Source organism: Lineus longissimus, chromosome 9 (genome assembly GCF_910592395.1).
Source record: "Lineus longissimus chromosome 9, tnLinLong1.2, whole genome shotgun sequence".
NCBI classification, from domain to species: domain Eukaryota; kingdom Metazoa; phylum Nemertea; class Pilidiophora; order Heteronemertea; family Lineidae; genus Lineus; species Lineus longissimus.
This window is the reverse complement of record NC_088316.1, coordinates 19,249,797-19,273,130: the sequence shown is the minus strand read 5'-3', so window position 1 is coordinate 19,273,130 and position 23,334 is coordinate 19,249,797. Positions and strand designations below refer to the sequence as shown.

General features: G+C 42.0%; 2 protein-coding genes across 2 annotated transcripts in view; one reads left to right on the top strand and one right to left on the bottom strand.

Annotated features, from left to right (window-relative positions):
* The window catches only part of LOC135493172 (mastermind-like protein 2), a 44,510-nt gene that overhangs the window by 525 nt on the left and 20,651 nt on the right, over positions 1-23,334 (top strand). The gene's annotated exons all lie outside the window — the stretch shown is intronic.
* Positions 1-23,334, bottom strand: part of LOC135493173 (heat shock protein 75 kDa, mitochondrial-like) — a 28,085-nt gene that overhangs the window by 1,015 nt on the left and 3,736 nt on the right. Inside the window, exons 2-15 of the mRNA XM_064780209.1 lie at positions 13,228-13,392; positions 8,735-8,817; positions 8,276-8,428; positions 3,718-3,789; positions 3,341-3,507; positions 3,067-3,176; positions 2,793-2,866; positions 2,430-2,595; positions 2,119-2,232; positions 1,821-1,890; positions 1,462-1,609; positions 1,036-1,163; positions 548-738; positions 137-368 (exon numbers count right to left, since the gene is read on the bottom strand). Of these exons, the coding sequence (XP_064636279.1) occupies positions 137-368; positions 548-738; positions 1,036-1,163; positions 1,462-1,609; positions 1,821-1,890; positions 2,119-2,232; positions 2,430-2,595; positions 2,793-2,866; positions 3,067-3,176; positions 3,341-3,507; positions 3,718-3,789; positions 8,276-8,428; positions 8,735-8,817; positions 13,228-13,392 (1,873 nt within the window). The remainder of the gene's footprint in view (positions 1-136; positions 369-547; positions 739-1,035; positions 1,164-1,461; positions 1,610-1,820; positions 1,891-2,118; positions 2,233-2,429; positions 2,596-2,792; positions 2,867-3,066; positions 3,177-3,340; positions 3,508-3,717; positions 3,790-8,275; positions 8,429-8,734; positions 8,818-13,227; positions 13,393-23,334) is intronic.

Genomic DNA, 23,334 nt, shown 5'->3' with positions numbered 1-23,334 from the left:
GAAGGTATATGTTACCAATGAAACAAAGGCCTTACACACAGCAACTGAGAAATACACTAAAGCTGAATACAGGCAAGGGATATAGAATGTAGTCATGTTTTTTAATCAATAGATCAAATCACAAGAATCTCCATACTTTGGGTTGATTTCCAGGGTTGGTTGGAGAAGTCGTAAACGCTCCTCCTCATTCTTGTCAGCGAGCGTCGTCCGCAGGAAATGGCGCACAGATCCCATCTCCATCACCGTGATGATGCACGGGTGAGACTCAAGCCGGTTGGTGATCTTCGTTTTGTTGACCTTGTTGCCAAGGACAGCCCCCATCCATGTCATCAATGTCGTGGCATCATCTTGTTGCAGACTTTGTTCATCTGGTAGAGAAAGGAAAACAACAGGAGTTTTAACTGACAAGGACAAGTTCAAAATCCGCTGAATTTGATTCATTCATTCTGTTGCTTTTTCATTTTATAAACCAGACTTGATCAGCATTAGCAAAGTTGAGTTCTGGCTGGTCTAAGATTTGGGGATGTTCGAGACGAGATCATGTTACCTTCAGCATCGACAGTGCCAGTGTCCTCCTTGTCTTCCTGGACCACGCTCTCAACAGATTTGAGATTCTTCCTATCAAACTGGTTCAGGTTCATCAGGACCAGCTCATCATATGACTCGTAGCAGTACAGAACCTCTACGTCCTTCTTCCTCATTGCTTCATAATAAGGAGATGTCTCAGCCAACTCTCGGCTAAATGACCAGAAAATAAGTGAATGAATGCTGTCTGTGCAGGGACGAACTCAACTTCAAGCCAAACCCTGTGTACTCCCATCCACCCTAGCCTTCCCAACAAAACATACACTCCACCTATTAGCCAAAGATTCATTTTACATCAGGTGCCTATACTGGGATGACCAAGTTTGAAACATGAGTGGGCTCTGAAAATACCTCCCAGACTGACAATTGGAACATAGGTCAACCGTGGCAGCACACAATACACACTCACAAGAGGCAACAGAGAAAGATACGACCATGATTTGATCTTACCTTGGAGCAGACAAGTAATAAATAGTTCTTCCTCCAGCTTTCATTCTCTCAGCATACTGCTCTAGACTCGTGACTTCTCCTTTGGGCAAATTGGATGATTCGAACCTCAGTAATTTGGCAATATCCTCCTAAAATTTAGAATCAGCATATCAAAGAATACTCTGTGACAATCTCTAAAGACTAAGTCAAGATGATTTATAGAATTAGACGTTTTATTGCTGAACGTGGGATTGTCCTTTGAATCCGATTTCTAGAGAGAACAGAACACGAATTAGCTATTTGATAACCTAGCGGACTGTGGGTGATGTAGCTCTGCCCTGTTCCCCATCGGAAGGATGTGGGCCCAGACTTCTCCCTGGTGATCAGAGGATAGTCTTCCAGGGTGTTCTGGCGTTTGGACAGGAACTCTAGACCCTCACTGCTTACCCGCTTAGCCTGGTCCCCTGTGGTCACAATTCCCTCTCTGAAGAACAGGCCAAAATCTTCATGAAACTTGAGATACTTCTCAGGGTCCTTCTTGGCTTGGTCAGTGAAGAATTTGATGATTCGTGATTCAAGAACATCTCGTAATTTCCTACGATTAAAAGAATTATATGATTATGGCTAAAGGAGCAAGAAGACCACTGAAATTGGTAGCCACATCAAGAGTAAGACTGTGGACTCAGCTACACAGGATGTTGGATAAGGAGGCCCTCTGATGGTAACCATCCCATACCAAGAGTTACAGTGTTTCCAGGGATGAGTCACTGCTGAGTAAATCTGAATTTCACCTCTGCTATCCCTACCTGATAAGGGCACTGTTCTGCAGCAACTCCCTGCTAAGATTGAGAGGAATATCTTCACTATCGACAACTCCTGCAACACAAGGAGACAACATCATGTGTAGACAAACCGCACAAGTATTGGGCATCAAAATCTGACCACCACCAATAACCTAAACATGTATGACAGCACTGTATCAACAAAACTCGGTGATCCCATTCCCATGGCCATTTCTACCATCGGATTGTGAGGATTTATAGGTCAAGTTCTTGGATAGCTGCAAATGTCAGGGCTCGAGAGAATCACACTTTCTACACATACCTCTTAAAAACCTCATCCACTTTGGTAAGATGGTGGTTGCTCGAGACATGATCATAATCTTCCTACTGTAGAGCGAGATCCCCGTGTCGATTTCCCTGCTCATGTCGAACACAGCTGAAATAGACAATAAACAGCCGCTTAGCAATTTGTCAACAAGAAGACAAGATGATATCAGTTCGACAAAATCATTTATTTTGTGATCAAGTGAACATTTCACCAGCATCAAATCAAATCTGAGCGAGAGAAAACCCAAGAGTTGACCAACAAAAATAACGTTAACCCTCCGTTCCACTTCTACTGTCACTACTTACTGGGTTTCTGTTCGGGTACGTAGAATACAGCTCTGATGTTCAATGGCGCGTCCGCTTTATACTGGACAACATAGCGCGGATTGCCATACGCGTTCCCAGACAAATATCGGTAAAACTCGTCATGTTGTTGAGCCGTGATGTCCTTGGCATCCATCATCCATATTGGCTGGAACAGAACAAGTACAACAAGGGATTCTAAGCTTGACAGTCAACATGCTCTCTGCAGCAACTGGGAGATGCAAAGCTACTTCCAGTTTAGCTGGAGTCTGATGTGGAATATAAGACTTCAGGGCAAATCATAGTATACACAACTAATATTAGTTAAGGCTTGTTGAGGACTATCAGATTGCTCATATACCTCACCTGTATCACATTGACTCTCTTCCCATTCAAAAAGATTGGTACCCCAACAAAATTGCTGTATTTCTCCACGACCTCTGTGAAAAGAGAAGCATACATGTAGGTTACAGTTCTGTGAATTACCATTGAGACCAAAAACAACTGTATGTGACAGACAGATACAAAAACTTACAGAGGTAGAAGTATGTCCATAAAGGCACCTTCTACCAACATTAGAGCACAAATCTATGTTGCATCAAACCTGATGTGAAAGGTTGGACATTGCCAATAGACATACCCTTTATGATCTCTTCCTTTGCATAGTCATAAGCATCTCCCTTGAGATGGACGACGATCTTGGTGCCCTGCTGGACGCCTTCTGCTTCTGCTATTTCATATGAACCTGTGCTGAAAGTGGAAGATAATATAACATACCTGTAGTTGTCTCATGAAATACCGATCGAACATTTTGAAGAGTTCATACTCGTCAGTTGACAACAGAATCTCTAACTTTCCTTCCATACTTGTTACTGCCCAGGTGACTGTACTACGTATAATAATGCAAATCTTACCCATCAGACCTCCACTTCTGAGCCTTGTTGCCAGGTTTATACGACTGTGAGTACACGTCAACGTTGTCTCCAACCATGAACGTTGAGTAGAATCCAACACCAAACTGACCAATGATGTTGCTGCTTGCTTCCTTATCAGAAGTTGTACTAAGCTCATCAAGGAATTGCTGAAATCAAGAGGTTGAAATTAACGTAAACGTTATCTGAAAATCTTTGCCAGATAAAGCCAGATTCAAAAACATCGGCGTGTTTACCTCAGACAGACAGATACAGGATTCAGAGATTCACTCAAATATAAGTTTCTACCCGAGTAGAGACAACGCCACATCAGATTGCAGACGACTTCAGCTTCTCCCGACGATATTATACTTTCTCACCTGACTGCCTGACTTTGCAATTGTTCCCAGGTTTTCAATCATCTCTTCTTTGGTCATCCCAATACCAGTGTCCTAAAATAGAGAATTGGAAAGATGCATTAGATGAATGGAGTACACTGGAACCCAAGAACCCAAGCCACCATCATTCACCTTCTTCAGTTAGATATTCTGACACAAGGAGGACTAGCAGCTACAAATGACAACCCATCTCCCCCGCTGCAAAATGTCCCCTACGCACCATCCAGCTAGCTAGGACTCTAACGAGGAAGTTCCGTCATCAAACACTAGATGTCAGCGTCAACTGCCCCCTCATCCGGTCTCTATTTACCTCAAGTGTTCGCCACTTTCGCGCTACCTGGCCTGAGGCAACACGATGGCAATCTCTACGCTTGTTATTAATGAAATCTCTTAAATGGCCGCCGGGCTACAAAGGCAGCTTATCATCACAAAAGCCTCGGCTCAGAGTTAGCGAAAGACTATGTAAGTCTCAAGATCTCATCAAGGCTGAATAATAATTGAATCGGCCAGTGATAGGGTTTTATAATCTGTGAAATAAGACGCGCATTATTCAGATTAAGCAACCTATTGTTATTTTATAAGAGCTAGACAGCTCCAATAGACGCAGGATAAACTCAAATCAAATGGATTATTTTAGCAAAATAGGACACGGTTATTGTTGTTTTGCCAGATTGAGATTTAATAAATAAGATTTGTAGTTTAGAGAAGTGTTTGATACATTTAATAGCATTGTGGAATCAGAAGAGATGGTTCACTTTGTGGTTAGGGGAATAAATGGGCTGAGCTTTGTAAGGAGAGAGCGGAAGATATAAGTAGACAAGGCAAGACACTATTCAAGTGCCCCTCAAACATTGGGACCTTGTTTAGGGAAGACATCGCAGGTGCCTGCAATAATTATCGATGATTGCAGCGACTGGTGACCAATATCAAACCTTTCGATCACCAGTTCAACTGAGAACAGAACGAAGAGTTCATGTTGCGATATTTCACGTGATAATCCGGTACCCAGGTCATACAGCCTTCTTGTTGGTTGTTGGCCTTTCCAATTAGGAGCTGATGAGAGTTGGTCAGTGTTAAATGGTGCAAGACCTTATCAAGACCAGAAACTGTGCAAGGAATGACAATCAGAGTTCAAGTGGTTTCATGAATAGCACCACCTTCAATCAAAGGGTGTTCTGAAAAGTGAGCACGACAACATCCTTAACGTTGCTGGACATTTTCAGTCATTTTTTTTATTTCCCTCCTCCAAGTTAATCAATCAGTGATCTAGTTGGCCTCAAGGGTTAAATGGTTTATGTCCCCTAGCCAAGAGGAGCCCCACGGACCTGAAAAAGCAGCCATCCAGTAGACCAACATGAAATGGCTAACACTGAAGGTCTTTCTGAGACATGACTGTGAATTGTTGGTAGTTGTTGCCCCTCATCCCATTTTCAGCTCCTCTCCACGCTTACCATTTTCCATCTTAGCAAACATGAGCAGTTTCCATTATGTCTGCCAGGTTAGTGGGGTCCCCCGGGTAATGCTGGAGTGCCACTAATAATCTGCTGCAGGCTTCTCACCAAGATAGCCACAGGCTACAATATTAACGCTACTACTTCATATGGAAAGAGGGCTGTGCCGTGAAATACGTGGGTAGTCACTGAGGTATTTCCAGGGCCCCTCCACATGGTAATAGTGTGTCGTATTCTTGGGTCAGACAATATTACGAGCTTTTATTGGAATAGTTCAAGATACCGGTAGACAACACCCATAGTTACACTCCACTAAATAGGGTTTGTTCCTCAAGTTAACACACTTTGTCTGTGTGCAGTTAGGTCTGCATCATAGAGTCAAGGAAAGCAGGAAGATCATTTTGTGAAAACGACTTCACTGCTTGCTGTCAAGATGGACGACAGCTAGTAAATCCTAGTTCTGCCTCACCGGTTAATAAAACGGTGGCGTCAATATTGTCACAGGAAGCAACAACATAAATCTGTCGATTATTGTGATGATTGTTCATCTCTCATCTGTGGTCAGTGGTCACTGGCTAGACTTGGTCACATCAACACAGACAGGTGTCTCCTACAAGACGAGATGCTCACCCCAAAGACACACACCCAAGCTGAGTCTGCGGCCGGGGAATATCAAGATGCATGTGAGCAAACCCATTTTGTTTCAATCAGTACCTCCATAATTAATACAACCATCTTAGTGGACAGCTAGATTTGGCCGTTGGCAGAATTATCTATTGGCCAGCGACGTGCGCATCGCCGTGGTCATCATTCACCATAAACAGATAACGAACGTGTGAATAGAATAGCAATATCTCGGCGATGACAGAACGTATTTCCCATAATCCCCCGTCCTGGCGATGAGGTACTTCTTGAAAGGTTTTTTAAGTCTTCGCATAAATGTATTGCCACAGAAGACAATTATCTCGAGGGGATTTCACGGCGTTGAGAAATTGATTTCGAACGGGTTCCGCTGTCCATTTACCGCAAGAAGATGATGCGGAGATTTTGGTGATTTGATTAAATTATTAAAAATATGACGCTTCTGGTGCAATTGGATGCCACTTCTTAAAGAACTATGAGTATTTGATAACAGAGTTTTAGAGTTGTTGTTCATGTCTCATTTATCTTGGCCAACATTTCACCGTCATCACAAGACATTCTAATTTATGACCATCATTTAGCAGACAACCAACCAGTGCACAGACATGTGGACTCTAATAATGCTGTAAGGCACCAAACCTCTCAGGTGACAGGGACCTGGCTCAATGCACTATCACAAGCGAAAGGAACAAGTCAAAACACCTGACCACAAATCAGTATTGCACAGATCATTAATTTCTTCAATAATATTTTTATTTTCTACAATTCTTCGGTGGTTAATATCGCCGCTGGTGCCTTGCAATCTTGTCCATTAGTCCATAGATCATCACGCTGACACGTGTACCACCAAAACACAGAACTCATTACCACAGCTCCTTCACCAATGGATGGAACAGTTGTAAAAACAACAGAGCATCCCCTCAGAGACGACTGGAAAGATCTTTTGTTTATCGCCGCTAAGTTCATTTCCAGGAACAGCTCGGTGTTGTGGTAGAAAGGTGTCAGATTTGTGACTGAATGTTTTTGGTTTGATTCCAATTTACGAAATATCTTGGTCACTTGGTAAGTTGGTTGAGACATTGGGCAAGGCACTCGAATCTGATAGCCTTTAAACAGGAGCTTTGGCTTGTTTTGGCATTCACGTAAGGGACCGAGGGACCAAGGGTACAATGGTATTCAATAGCAGTTTGAAGAGCCAGCATCAGTGATTCAAAGAAGAAGCCAAAGTCAGACTCAACAACTCTTCCCTCTTATATGGCAGAGCCACAGTTGCCACAGACCGCCAGGACCAGTGCACAAATAAAGTGCAATATATGAGAAAGCAGACCTTTCATGATGCGTCGCCTAAAGGCTGCGCCTCTCGTATACTTGGTCATTATAATGATTACGATGAATATTACCGATAACAGAGAGAAGTTTGGGTCATAACTTTCCTCGCATCATCGGAACTGAGCGGAGTTTTGATTTACTGTAATAATATCTATAGGTGCGGCGGTGGCTGGCTGGGGGAGATATTGACAGTGGCGTTAACGCTCTCAGGAAGATCTGCCACCACTGATTAACCCTCCTAGGCATGAGAAAGGCTAGTACAGTGCTCTCTTGAGCATGATCCAGAACTGACAGGCCAGGGTTTGAACCCAACGCCCCCTGGTTTTAGAGTCAGATACCTAAAATCAGTAGGCTATGCCGAAGCACCCTTGTATGCTCCTTTAAACTACCAGACATTTTCCATTCTTCGGCCATCACGCTCTGTCAATTTTTTCTAAAGTATGGTGAAAATACCAATCCCAGACTTCCCGAAGTCTGTCATACTTTTTAAGCCAGCCTTTCCATAAATAACAACAAGTCCAAAGTTGACCACAAAACCTATCGTTCAAGCACATGAATCCCGCCATCCATAACGATCTTAGAGGACTGACAAGGTCACAAACAAGGTCACACCGTCAGCCATGAGGCCCAGCTTCCAGTGCGGTCTTCATCCATTTAATCCTCACAATGACGCTAATCTTGAAATAAGAGTAAGACAAGCGGACACTGATAGGCTGGAGATCATCGTTGGAAACTCAGTTCTTATTCGCCATAACTCTGAAACTTCAATGTCACACCATACTTTGTCTACCAGGGACAGCCAACTACGACTTGTGCAAAGATTCATCAGACACGACCACTGCCAGGAAACGCATTTCTCCCACAAACAGCCACTGGTGTTAATATCTGCAAATCCTTGTTATTATTCTCACCATTCTATGGCTGTATCAACACCACTCAAATGCCGCAATAATCATCTGGATCAACCGTATTACTTCTGATGATGTTCATTATCTTAAATCAGCAACGTCTAATAATTCTCTGAAATTGACAACCAGGATATCTAAGGGCTAGACTGCCAAATGGACACAGTCTAAGAATCGGAACAGAGGAGAGATGAAATTGGAAACTTTTGCTACCTGAATGGTGAAAGTCTTCTTCTCTTCATCCGTCCTGATATGTATTTCTAGCGGATGATCCTTGGGTACCTCACCATCGGCCCCGGTCACTTGGATGTAGCGCATCTTCTCAAGGGAGTCGCTTGCATTTGAGATGATCTCGCGTACAAACACCTGAAATACAGAAACAAATTGTCAAAAGACTTGATTATAAGATCAGAGCATTAACACTATTACTTCGGTACCACAACTTCACATCCAAGGTGTTATTCTCAAAGGAGTATTCCTCCTCCAAGGTGCCACTACAGTTAGGCAACACTTCAGTTTATTGGCCAATGGTGACAGCTCTATATTTGGGCAGGGTGATTCCATCGCAGGCTACAGTGCTGATAGTGAGAGGTTTTTCAAAATCTGTGTCAGACACTTGGCAACACGTCTTGTCATCAGAACTCAGGAAGACTTCCATCTGATTTGGCTTACCTCCTTTTCAGAATACAGAGACTTGGCAACGATGTCCAGAAGCTTCCTTGTCTCTGCCTGAAATTCATGTTTATCTGATGGACCTGAAAGTAGAGAAAATGAGAAACGATCAGCACAAAACATCAAATACAAATTCAGCCACGAGAGCGAGCTATCTTCCCGCAATTCACTTGCTAGGTGTCAACTACCTCTGCGTAATTATGCCACGGCAAAAAATTACAATTCATCATCGAGTATAGGCGTTGATTAATCAAGAGACAAACGTTTTCTCGCGGCAGCAATGCGAATATCTTGTCATGTGGATGACAAATTATGGAATCTCCAATGAGATAACACACTTAACCCTCCACTCTGCTCGACTAGAAGCTGGGTTTCATCCCTGCCATCACCAACATATATGATCATTGACCACTCAGCAGGGGAAGTCTAGGATGCTGAAGTGCGTTGAGCAGGTTTTTATACTTGTGACTTAAACCTTTTAGTAGCACAATGACATATTTCCAGCACTTTCTCAGGAAGGGGTTGCACCTTTTGGAACTAGTTCTAAAAGCTTTAAATACACCCATCTTCCATCTCAAGCAAAAAAAGGTAATGATTCTACCGATGACCTTTTCCGGGCTAATAGGAAACCCTATAACAGTGATGGCACTATTGGAAGGTGTTCTACTGTAACTTGGCACATTATCCAATACTGCTAATTCTCCTCTCTGTATCTCTTAATGAGAAAACTTCACTCCAGTGCGCTACGTTCCCACCTACAATCACTGCCGATCAAACATCGCCGTGACAACCCGCAAGATGAAGAATCATTAATCGTCACTTGGAGGTAGGAATGTTGACACACAATGGCCGTTGAAAGCGGCACGCTGTGTTCAATTTCCCGAAACAATCATCGCACTGGGGGTGAGCAGTCGGTGGAGAAAAAGGGGAGATTGCGTAAAGAAGTGTGATGTCGTTATTGAGGGGAAGGATGAACATTGGCGGTGATGGGAGTCATCGGTTAGCGCGTTAAAGCGGCAGGTTCAGCAGATTCTGTACAAGGTGCCGTTGTTTGGTAAAATGATCAATATTCCTCAACATCTTTCCAACTTCGCCACTCATTGGGACGAAAATACCACAACGGTTGTTCTAATTGAAAACTGCTTCCCGATATTAATTAACTTATAGTTTTATTTAATTATCCTCCGTCAGCAAATATGATTCATTACTGGTGGCATGTCGAGGTGTTCCTGGCTCGGGAAGTGGAAAATGAAATTAGAATTCAGCCTGATTTGTCTTGCTCCGCCTCAGGGTAAACGCAAGCCTTTTAGTCGGTTGTGTTTTCTAATTACGTCAACACTTTCCCAAGTCAGCATTTCATTGGATGGTTCCAAGGAAACTTAGTATGAAATCGGGCTGTTTCACAACCAACTGGCACACATCTGCGTGCATGTGACGTCACTAAATGTGGACCAAACTAAGGCATAAAAGTGGTCAGGGTAACCATGTTCACTCTTCCCACCAAACACAACTCAACTTTACAAGGAAGTTGTCTATTTTCTTAGTTGGCAGTACGTAAGACGCTCCGAAAACTACATTCTTCTCCATGCTTTAGCGTCTATCACTGTGCTAAGACCCGAGCTCTCTCAGCCTGATATGGACTGAAGAAGTAGTGCAAACAGCTCGGAGGGCACGGATGAGGAATTAATGGAAATTAATGAGAAAATGCTTGAGTGTCGTCCAGTATCGATCCGATTCCAATTATTGTCAAATGTGATCCACGATGAGATTTTGAAACAAGAGGTTCTTAATTAGTTGAAGAGGCATCTCGCAATCTGCCCATCAGGCGTTAAGAGATAATGGTTTAGGCTTTTATGATGGTGTATCCAGACTCTGAGATAGTTCACGGCCCTCGGCTTCGAGTATGTTTCATATTTCTGTTATCTAATTTAGGAGACCGCAGGCTTTTTCTGTTAGTTGACAGTAAAATATCATTAATAACAAAAACTTGGCCCAAGAGGTAAATTGGTGAATTAAAGACAGCTTTAAACTTGGTCAATCTTTATGAACTGAAGCACAATGTTGTCTATGAAAGATGTGCTTGTTCACAAAACTTTGACTGTCTTGTCACTGGGTTTGACTAGAAGTGAACCAAATGATTTTCTACGTGAAAATAAAGCTAACTTTATTCACATATTTCTCAATTTTTCAAACTTGCTGAAACAATGAAGTTATTCAAATTCAACCATGTCAAGTTTCATGATCTATTCATCGAAGCTCAAGGGAGGACCATGGAGTCAACCATTCAACCAGAAAATAACAGAATTCAAATTCTCCCCAAAATCGGCTTCAAAGGCCACATGATTTCAAATGCAAATTTAAACATGGATTTCCTGACAGATTTCAGTTTGTTTCACCATTTCTCTATCGCTCCCATCACCTGGCCGAGAGGGGCAAAGGTGACAAGCCGAATTCAACTGAGTCAGGCTTCTGACCTCAGTGGCTCACAGTCTGTGTAACAGGACAGAAAAAAGCGTGCATCTCGCTTTAATAACGCTTCTCCTACAATTGTTTCATGGTGTCCGAGAAATTTAGAAAAGTCGCATGACGACCATAACCAATGATAACCAATATCATTTAGAAATTTCGTACATCGCGCGACTAATGAGGATTCTAGCCATTGGCGATTGTTTAATAAAAGTGAAAAACACTCGCCGATATCAGTATCATTGTGAAGATAATTACCAACACAATCAAATCGCAATCAAAAATGGCCCACGGGTATCGGAAGATTCAGTTTTGTTTTTACGCTGCGCTGATTTGCTCTGAGCGATTACGGTATAATTTGGTGGATGTTGGCGTGTGGATTATGAATGTTTGCAGTGACGACTTCCGAGGAGTGAGCTCGCAAATATTACTGCAATTTTAGGAGTTTTCTTTGATATTTCACAAGTCATTTGATGGTAGAAACTGTCAACCACGAAAGTAGAAACAGCTGTGAGGACATGTCAATACAGCACTCTGTAAAGAGTCTATAACAGGTTTTACAGAAGATTTGTTTTGCCTGAATCGAGCGGAAGATCTTGACAAGCTCTCATAACAGTGCCTTAATGAAGGCATCGCATGTCCCACACAACTCGCCTAATCACATTACCGTGGAAACAAAAAGAAACACGTCACACTCTCGAATGTCAACATGGTAATACCTTCCCACAGCTACAATGGAACTTCATGCATTGTTTCTCTTTTACAAATCTTTAGTAACCATACAGACTTTGTCATAAATGGAATACACTTTGACACCAACCACACATAAGGTTTGGGCCTACCCACCCTACCGATCTTGATTTCACCACATGTCTCAGTGTGGTGTTCCTTAAACTAAACAGAACATCATCTGACTCTAAGATGCAGACGATCTCCCTCCAGAATCATTAAACGAAGGCGGCTGCAGCTCATGCAAGATGGATTTGACTCCTCCAGGAATTCTACCTGCCCATGAATATTTGATAGTTCAGACGGTTTTTCACAGTGGTCTCAATCACAATTTGATGGTGGAGGATTGAATTGGTTTTACCTTGGGCCAACTACTGGATCACCGGCTATGGCAAAAGTACATGATATACACCATTTAATCTGGGAAGCTCCAGTAGCATACGATAAACACACAAACAGACACCTGTGGCCTTCAATTGTGAAGGCCAAACAAGCACGCCACTCTCAAATGGACAATCAACACACATACAGAAACCCTCAGCCTAATCATGGAGAATAAAAGTTTTAGCTGACAGATCAAAGATGGGAAGAGAAAGAGAAAAATGTTGTGAGATAATTTCTTTAGGTCTAACTGGGCAAGAGGTTGGCATGAATATCTGTAGTGGACAGTTCAAAGCAAGTCAAACACATCTTGCTCATGCCATGTGACGTTTAACCACGGCAGCGTAGTGACTGGAGGATCCTGACTGTCATTCTCACTCGAAGACAACAAGAAAGGCTATTGTAATGTTCGCACATCCTCCCAATCATGGGGTTGATAACATGAAGGAGGGAACTAACACCCAAAGAGGGCAGTGACAATTTCAAAGAGCACACCCTCTTCACTAGAAGATGTCCCCCTGACCCGTCTCCCTGCACCGAATGGAGAGTGGAACAAACTTTATATTGGCACCACTCTGCAACCCCGGAAGTCTCCATGCCACCCTCCACCACCAGGGGGTGATGTCAACCAAGTCAACTGCCTTGCAGGATCAATATCCAGTTAGCAAGACTACACATGTGTGGCGAGAAGATATGTCATCTTGGGAGACACTGTCTGACTCATACCTATGAAGATTGCCTGTGATGCAGGAAGAGAGGAAAGACCTCTTTCTCAAACCTGAGGGACCTGGTCTATTTCTGTCCAGCTTAGCCTCCGTGTAGGTGGCAGCACAATCAGCTCTGGTCACCTAGAGGATGAGGTGACTAACATTGTACAAGGCAGCCTCCAAGTGAACAATGTCCATACCAAGTCCTACCTTTTGATCTTTCTGTGTCCTTGATGATATTATGATAGTCCTCTTCCTCCTGTCCCTCCGTCTTCTCAGGCCCGACTTCCGTGGAGAACAGACGACTCAGACACCGCCCCCTTGTGGCTTCTTGTAGAACATACTTGCGACTGGCTAATGTGGGCTTTGTCTGTCCTGGAAATATAGAAGAAAACATTCGTCTTAGGCTGTGGAAAAAAAAAATTTTTTTTTTTTTACAGATTTTTGGATTTCACGAACCTATCCTGATAAAATTTCTGAGAGGAGGCAAAAAAAAATAAATTTTCACCATAATTTTTTTCCCTCAATTTTTTTGGGTCATGCGTTCACAAAACATGGTATAAAAAGACTCTCGCCTAAGTGGCAACCAATGGAGCTAAAGTAGTCCCTCTGACTAGGTTTTGGTGAACGGAGAGTTAACAGTTATGGAGGTCATGACAAGTGTAATCATGTGCCTTGCAATCAAACATGATCAGTCAGACACTGATTAGCTTCATCTAGTGGACACTTATTTCAAAACTTAATGAATAAATTCAATTTCTTCAAATCTCTCGTGATGAATTCATAGATGGAATCAATTGATAGGTGATGATGTGAGCTTCGGGTAAGCTCATTGATCGATTAGCTGATGGTGAGGGTACAATACTATCGTGTTTTGTAAAACCAACACCTCAGCTTTGACCTTCTTTTATAGCTCCACCCATGTGGGTTTTGGTGAGACAACCAATACCTCAAGTTTGGTTTCAATTCCTTAAACCATACACATTATTGGCAAGAACACAACCAAGTGAGAAAGTGCTCTAAAGTACAAAGTATCGTAGATGCCATCTCCACCTTCAACTGTGACGAAATCCGTCACCAATATTAACGAGCGTATTTAATTAACGGCAATTAGTAAGCGATCTGGCAAACTCCTCCTATTCTTTTGATATTAGTGTCCGTAGACTCTCCCATTATCTGGTGCGAATCCTCATATAATGACCTAATTATAAGTGATAATTAAAACTACCGAACAAGTCCTGGGTGGTCAGCCAGTAATCTTAGCATATCACAGACTATTAACCCTATCAGGTGAAAATCTCACAATATCGTCACTCCCCTACGATATTTGCCTAACTCATTTTAGCTACTTGGACATTTGACATGGAAACAGTTATCTTCATTTCTTCCTGTACAGGCTGACACGCCCAAACTGTGATCGGAACAGAGAATAAAATCACAGCTACATCACCACGTAAGCTTCTTATATGAAAACACCCATCTACTTCTTTCCCATTGGTACTTCAGTGGCGAATTCCCATCGAATTACCCCAAACAAGAGAAAAACCTCCAGTAATGTCCTAAAGAACCCATGGCAGGCCGAATCTATGAAATAGACCGTTCTTCGCGCGGTTATTACTCACACCAATTTAACTGTATCAGTTAATCAGAATGAAAGGGAACATTACCACGCTTCGTATAAAATGTGGCGGCAAGATTGTGGTGAGATCTCCGCTATAATGGAGGGAGAGCAGGCATGATTGACAGCCTATTTGGTCGAATATTTCTTCGCCGAGAACCTCAGCTGGCGGGAATATCCGCATGAGATCTTGATCTGATCGGAATGGGTTATGAGTGTTTTCTTGCATAGTTTGCTAGTTAAGTATTCACTGTGATGAGAGGATCACCATCTTCATGGAAAGGACAGTGTGCGGAGCTGTAATCACTTGACAAACTTGCAAGGTACCAAAAAACAATGAAACTTTATACGAACTATCCTTCCTTGGAGGTTCATGGAAAGAAGGAGAACGTGAATGGCCACTATGGTATCCAAGGAACCTCCTTAAGCTATTAAGTGGATACAAATGCACTTTAGCAACTACAGCTCAAAAACTGTCATTTTATAATGACACAATTGACAATAGTCAGATAAGAAGTTGACGAGTTGATAAGGCTTGATATTGCTAGTGATCAGTCTCAGGAAGTCCAAACAAGCTTAATTAATCTCACAATCTCCACGGAGGCAAAAAACATGCAATGTTTTTCTACGAGCGATAGAATCATCGTGAAAAGGCGACAAATCAATGTGAGGATTGACGCAATAAGTGCGGACAATCACATCATAGAGAAATGTCTCATAAGAACAAGTAAACGCGACAGAAAAACATGAATCCGCGCATTGACCGGCGATAAACAAGCTCAGAATGACAACGAGTGTCCGTCTAATGAAATCGTCCCAATATCAATACTTCGTGATTGAAATCAATGGCGGCAAGTGAATTGCTTCGGCCGTGAATCAATCCCGAGTAGGAAGACACTAAAATGAAGAAATATCCATGGAAAATGGAGATAATTCTTAACAAGATGACAGGACGTATTTATTCTAAATCATAAATGTTCCACGGTTGTGTTGTTAGATGAGGAGCGATTGCGTTAAGTGATTAATCGTATCCAAGTGCGATCTCCGCTGTCATACTTGAGTGCTTTGGATGCAAACAGGGAACAAAATGAGTCAGTTGTTCAACCTGGCAACTTAACCCTGACTACTCTCCTCGATTCTCATTTTACTTTCCAATCTGGATGAACAACAGGAAGGAAGAGAATGACGGGGCTCTTACATGACAGTGTGCATACAACTTCAAAATAATCAGGTTTTCATTTGACCAATATTTCAGCCAATCTACGATGGAGTTTGCAGCAACGGCGAAAGTGATACATTGCGAGATGCATTTGGTGTTCGTAGAATAGAATTTGAGTTTAAATGTCACATACTGTCATTACTGATAAGTTAAGGGGAGTAAAAAGTCTTTACGAGGTCTCATAAGGGAGCTAATAATTGACCCTGGCATCGGGACACCTCTCAAGAAAAAGATACCAGTCAGCCCCTCAACCATAACAACATGAAATATCAGTCAAGTAAATTGGTCGCTGATTGCTTTTAACTGATCCCGACCATTCACCACATTATACAGTTTGGGCACTTGTACTCAATCACCCCACTCATGCCACCCATCTGAGGGAGGAGTGTTTACATAAGGTGATCCTAATTGTCTGAGAAATTAATTGAACAATATTCCAGCACATGAATAGTTCCTTCCATTCTTTAGGGTTTAGAATTTAATTGACATTCTGTAATCTATCAATCCTTTATTACATACCCTTTCTAAAAGACCACTCCCAGACTTAAACAGACATGGAAGTCTGTGTATAGGTCCTGGTAGTGGTTTTGACAGATTTCATCAAATTCCATAGGAAGTTCATGTACAGGCATGTGAAGAGAACAATTACCAAAACCTCAAAGAATCCATTTTTACCTTTCTCAGTTTCTGAATGAAGGAAAAGACTCATCTTGCGCGTTTCTGAACACATTTTTAAACTGAAGACAAGTTTTGTCATATCTTGTCGGTGTGTTATCGTTATTACCACAAACCTACAGAGACGTGTTGCAGGAATATGGATGGTACCCAAGCGATGTAACGGCATCAATCTCTATAGTAAGCTAATGTCCCGTATTATGACAAACTTGAAAGACGCGGACTCAATCTTAAAAGACACACAACAATGATAAATGGTGTGAAGATTTCGAAGGAGTTCCGCAGATAAAGAAACCAATTTGGTTTTACGGGTTTTTGTTTGGTGACAAGACAACTGTGGTTTATTGCATTTGATGTCAGTTTGTAATCATTGCCAGGCATCTAAATGGCTCCCGGTTCTCTTAATGGAAAGTGGGCCAGGATTTGTCTTTGAACAAATTGTTATTCTTTCACAGGAGTTATCCCTGGCTGTGGCTACATCTGCAACCCAAAGACCAAGATCGTAAGGTGGTTGTAAAGTTAACAATGGACGACATAGTGGATTTTGTTGCAGCGACATGAATTGCAAGCTGCCATCACACAGCTACAATGAAGGGCTGTGCGTCAACAACAAAACCGCAATCAACCAAGCACTGAACTGAAAGATGCTTTATTGCGGTAAAAGTGAAAATATTGTTGGAGCATTAACCATTAATAATCATCAGTCATTTAATACGCAATCTTATGAGAGGCAATGAATCAACGTTACTGCAAACCACACCATGCGCAGCCCATCGAGATCATAAAAATCCACCAGTACCTAATAATTAACAGAAATATCAGCGCGCACCATTTAATCAAAACTATGATAATATATTGGTGAAATTAATCAAGGAATTAACGAGGATCTTTCAAAATATCGTAGGGAGAAGAAATGATAGTCATTTTGCCGGAGAAACCAACACAGTGAATCGGGGTGGAGGAAACGACTTTTGATCACAGCAGCTCGTAGGCAGAGTCAATGTTGTTGGTTACTGACCATTGAAAAGATCTCCTGTAAGTCTAAGAGAAGATGTTGCAATGCCCTCTACCAGAGAAACAGCTCCACCCAAATCACAGCATAGTGAACGCTTCCTCCTTTCCCTTCTACTTTTAGTTTACCACCTGATTCTCCGTATCAGAATAATTCTTTCTTCTGACCACAACATGTGCAGCCGCCCCCTAGGCAGGGAGGACTCATCAAACGAAGACCATTTGATTGTCTTTGATCTCCACCCAGGGGAGACGACCCCTCAAACAGTGAGAAACCATACCGAAACTCACAGCAGATACGAAATTGTATATGTCATTCTTATCGACAAAACAGACCAATTTTTCTTCTCCAGGCAGCAGGAGGAGGGATGATTTATGTCTAATATTCTCATGATTTTGCGAAATGGGGGTAATCATGAACTTCAGGGGTGCAAATATGTTTAAATTAATGGTTTAACCATTGGAAAATGTACCCATTGATGGAAATGAATGGAAGCAAAATCCGAAAAGGATGTCTTCACCAGCATTTAGGACAGTAAGGGTTTACAGTATGCCACCTCATTGCGAAGACGTCTCACCAATCCAATGATGTCAACCCAGCGAGGTATAGTTTCAATGTCATTTCATGCTTGGCTAGCTTGACAAATAGACATGATTGAACCAGAAGATCTGGCGGCAAAAGAGAAGCCATCATTTGTTGGATTTGACGCAGGTCAATAGAGGTCACTGATAAGTTTTGCCATATTTTTACATTAATTTGAAAGTCTGAGTTCGATTTGGCAAAGCGGTGTCCATCATTTAACTTTCGTTATGCTTCAGATGAAACAATCAATAAGTTTGATCCTAAGACATCATTGGAACCTTATGTCCTGTTGTTTTTCCTTTCGGCAGCTGCTAGCTTTGGTTCGAAGTCCAGAGCCAGAACTTTCTATCACAGGTGGCAAGGATGACTGATACTTGTAAGAAACCAGCGCTAATGACTGACTTTTGTATGTGAGAAATACTGCAGGTCATTGCAATGAAATCTCTCATTTACAGGGCCCTTTAACAAATCATCCAATTCTAGAACAGCCTATCTGGTAATCTGTGTCCATTGGTGCAAAGCGTCCACAGATATTAGTGTTTCATTGTTATTGATCGAGGAGTGATCAATAGAGTCACCATTGATCCCGCATTGATTAGTATTGTTCTTGACGGACTGATCATTCTATTTCCATTCCAGGACTTCTTCACGAAATCATCGATCGATTTCTGTCCAATTGGAGAGGCAAATTGGTTCTGTCCATCCCCTCGCCTCAGGGGATAAGACACCAAGCTTTCTGATGAGTTTTCATTTGCTAGTGCTTGCATTATGCATATTAAGTGGTGAATAGTAGCGGGAGAGCTTCACTGAAAACCAGGCTGTTATGATTCTCTGTTTACCAGCAAATATCTAAAGTCCATAAATATTAATGGCACCCAGTCAATGAAGTGGCTCTAAGATACATACAGCCCCTCCACTAGGTTTGACAGGAAAGACAGGGAGGGATTCTCTGTCTTTAAAGCAAATGATATCTTTTCCAAGACAATGCTTAAAGTGACTGGATGATCTAAAACCTATCACTTCAAAGACTGTGTTGCAGCCCTGCATTACCTTCGATGTTAACCACAAAGTGATGAAAACCTTTCAAAACATCAAATCTTCTCCCAACACAACCGTCAACTCCAAAGATTGTGCAACTTTTCTCAAGCCTCCCCCCAGAGGGCCTATCGATCACCATAAACAGTAGCGGCTAGCTCCCGCTGCCATCACCACCAATCAGTGTTCAGCGGACCGTGCGCTACCACATACATCATCACGTCATCTCCCCGCCAAGATTCCAGTTATCACATTATGAAATATTAATGGCGGGAATGGAGCATAATTCTTACCATCGCCATCGACTAAGATTGCTTTTGACGTGATGGACATCTTTAGGGAATCTGCGATGACAATGTTTGCATGTGCGCCATTTTGTTAAGTCTCTGTGGACCGCTCGCCCCTCCAGTTTATTCTCGCATACACAAAGACAAATTGTCAAAAGGAACAGCTCTGTCTTTCAATGATGGACAAAAAAACAAAACATAGCTTTTAATTTCCAATCAAAACAACCCTATGAATCATAAATATTTTCTACGTCCTTTATAAATTTGATGATAAAGCGTCTCGAACACAACAAGCTAAATCACAATTGGGATTATGGAGATTTCTAGAGGACAAGCCGACCAATCTCTCACCAAATCTAAAATGCCATGAGGCGCAATTCTCCACCTCCGCTCTTCAATAACTCCACTGTATCACTTCACCAACCTCCCGGCATACAAATAACCGCAACATTATTAACAACTCTCACTTTTTATGAATCTCCGCCAAGAGTGACGTTTAGCCACCGTCTAATGCATTGTGGGTCTGAGCTATAGTAGTCGTGATACATAATAATCTTGCGGCCAAATTAATGGGTTTGCATGAGACGTTAGAGCGCCGTGATCGAATTAGGCGAAGGTGGCGGACGCACTATTGTTTTCCGTTAAGTCACCTCTGAAGACAAGACCATAATACCATTTTCTATGATCGCCAAAGAAGCTTTCCAGCCGAAGCTTTTAAATAAGTAATAGTTTCAGCGCTGTTATTACGGATGTCTAGTCTTGGCTCATGGCTACGTGACCAGACACATTAGAGTTTCACCTCACTATGACTTGTGCTTGTGATCTCCTTGGGCAGGTTGTAAAATACTGATATCAATGTCTAGATAAAATCAAAGCTTTAGCTAGCTAATTCTAAGGCAATGTATTCTTGGCAGCACTATACATAACCCTTTGCCGGGATACTTTTATAAAAACCTACCAGTCAAGCTGAAATTCAACAGTTTTAGTGGCAAAGGGTTAAAAGGGACTTGAGAACATGACTGCAGTCACCTGATATAGCCTGTCATCTCCGGATACCCTCACACTACTGATGAAAGATGACCGAATTAACTCACAAAATCATCGCCTATCGCCTTGCTACCCTCGGCACCATGGGAATCTCCCGCACATCCAGGAAGTGCACCGGAGATCGTTTGATGGCGTATCGGATGGATGACGACCGACGATGACCACTGCACAATTATTGTCAATCATTCATGAATTATTAAGGAGCAATCAAACTTCTATGAGCAGAAGACAGCTGTATATGGAGGTATTGAGAAAATATGAAGTGATGAAAGTGGTTTGTGAAGGTTTGAGAAGTTATACTTGATTCTACCTTTTTGACAAACACTAATTTTTTATTTTTTTGACCCAGCAAAAGTTTTACCAAAATATTTGTCGTTTTATACAGATGTGATTGAGCCAGCAACATTGAATGCAATTTTCCGTTATCAAAGCTCAATCCAACATCATGCGAACTTTGCACGAAAAATCACATCATAGGCAAACTATTAAAGACCCTAATTAGGACAGCCGAATCCTCAACTCTTTTCACTGACTGAGTTTCTACTCCCTGTGGAGTGGGGCAATATGGCGCTCATCAACGAGCAAATAGTTTTTCTCATTCTATCTTTTTGTTATTGTTTCCTAATTAATGCACTAATTAGGATGGGGAATCCCACTGGCAAGATGGATGAAAGATATTTTTTAGAACTGTTACATGGAAGATAATCATTAGAAAATAGCAACAACTAATCGTTAAATAAATACCGCCCAAGATAAGTGACATCCTATACCATGCATTTGGGTGAGACGAGTCAAGAGATCAAATTGATCAGAGGGATTACCTATGAGTACCTCCCCTGTTGCCTTGATGCCTAGCATGTTTCTCCCATCATCAAGGCAACTTCGTCTTCATAACCACTTGAAGACAACAATGCATTAACACCACTCTTTGAACAACAAGAAGTTACCTCGGCCATGATTAACATTACAAGTTCATGACTGCCTTCCTATTGATCCCGATACTGTCATACCTAGGTCTTCCTCTCCCGGTCGCTGACTGATCGCGAGATCTGCTGCCGGTTGGTGCTCCACCACCGTCAAACAGGGCAGCGTGATTATTTCCGCTATGTCAATAAGTATTCAGCGAAGGCACCGGCATCGGCGATGGGGGTAAGTCAATAATCGTTGTCTGTTCCACGTACAATCTTTATGAACCATCCTTACGTCATAAGACCACTCTCAGTAGGCGATTCTCGTCTGGTTAGGATGAGATCACCAGAGTATGTAGTCACATGTACACATTCTGTTCAAAAACTTGGTATCTTTATATTCTGTACCATATCTTTATGTCATCAGAGCATTTCGCTGGCCAAACCAATCAAGCCCACTACCACCATCACCCCTCTTGTTTCACCCAACTCCTGACCACCCTATCACACCTCAACAGCCTCAAGACTTTATTAGATAATAGTTAGTGATCATGTGCAATATCATCCCCGCCACATTAACCACAATAAACGCTGGACTGAAAACAATCACAAACGATGCCCACCAGTGGTTTTATCTATCACTAATCAAGCGCACTTTGCCAATGAATGACTTTAGTTTGAATATAATATTTTAATCCTGGCACATAGCTCTGGTTCAAAGCATCCATAGAGATGGGTCTGATGAGCTGACATATCTTTTCTCAATGAAGACTGCTGGAAACTTTCACGACATACAATGAATATATGGTGGTCTAGTGATCAGAGTGGACTCAAGGCCTGTAGGTCATGGGTTTGAAACCGCTCTGAACCTCTTGCTAGCTATAGCGAAATGATGCACGTCACTGGGGTGTTCGTGTAGGGTTTGTAGGGGGTGAGAGGGGAGGATGTATGATGTATCCTGAACCAACAATTAATCTCAATAAAGAGAACATTGCCAATGGCTTGTGAAATTTTAGTCTTGAAAATAATTCGAAAATGAGTAGTTAGTTTTCCTGATAGATTACTTTTCCACAATTGTAAAGGGTTGATAAATAAATGCCACTAATCACCACGAGTTATGATTAATTTCATTAATTAAACCACTGCAGATCTGCGGTAGAGATCTCCAATCCGACAATAACTTGAAGAAATCCATCGGAGCATCCCGCAAGAATAATGACGTACGGGAGGAAAAAGCCGCCAGGATTCTGCTTGTCAAAGTTTGTCGCGTTATGAAATACGTTCATGTGGTAATTTGCGCCTTTGGATTAATGATTGATTGAAGGGCTTTCTCTTTCACCAGTCGAGCTTAAAACACATTTTTCTCATTTTTACCACATTTCTTCAAATGTCACCTAAATGCTAAATGCTTGATAAGTGAGTTGACAAGATTTATGAGTTTCTGGAGGAATTGTTGTGGTTTGAATGTGTTTGAGGTAATAGCGAGTTTGACTTAAGTCCTAATTGTAGGATACATGTAGGTTCTGCATACAGTGATAGGTTGTCATTGTTTATTATAAATTATTGCTTTTCGGCCAGTCACTTGTTCACGAAAGTGACTTGCCTATGAGACCACAAACCAAATGGTCCCATCACCAGAATTGTAAGGAAATCAGGTTTGCATTCAGCTTTGTTGATTATCGCGTTTCCGCCAGAATGCACTATGCCCTCATCGCCCAGTATACGAGATTTATCTCAATCTGTCAGCATATATGATTTATAGGTTGTAATGCTGTCCGCACATTATGTCATGGCGAGAGTGAAATCTTTCATGCAAGATGTTGACGTGTCAACTTAGAAGCAGCGCGAAAAGACGGACGTCCTTCGTGAATGATTCAACCTTGAACCCAGGGACCTACCAACAATGGAAACGGCAATATAATGTGGCTATTATG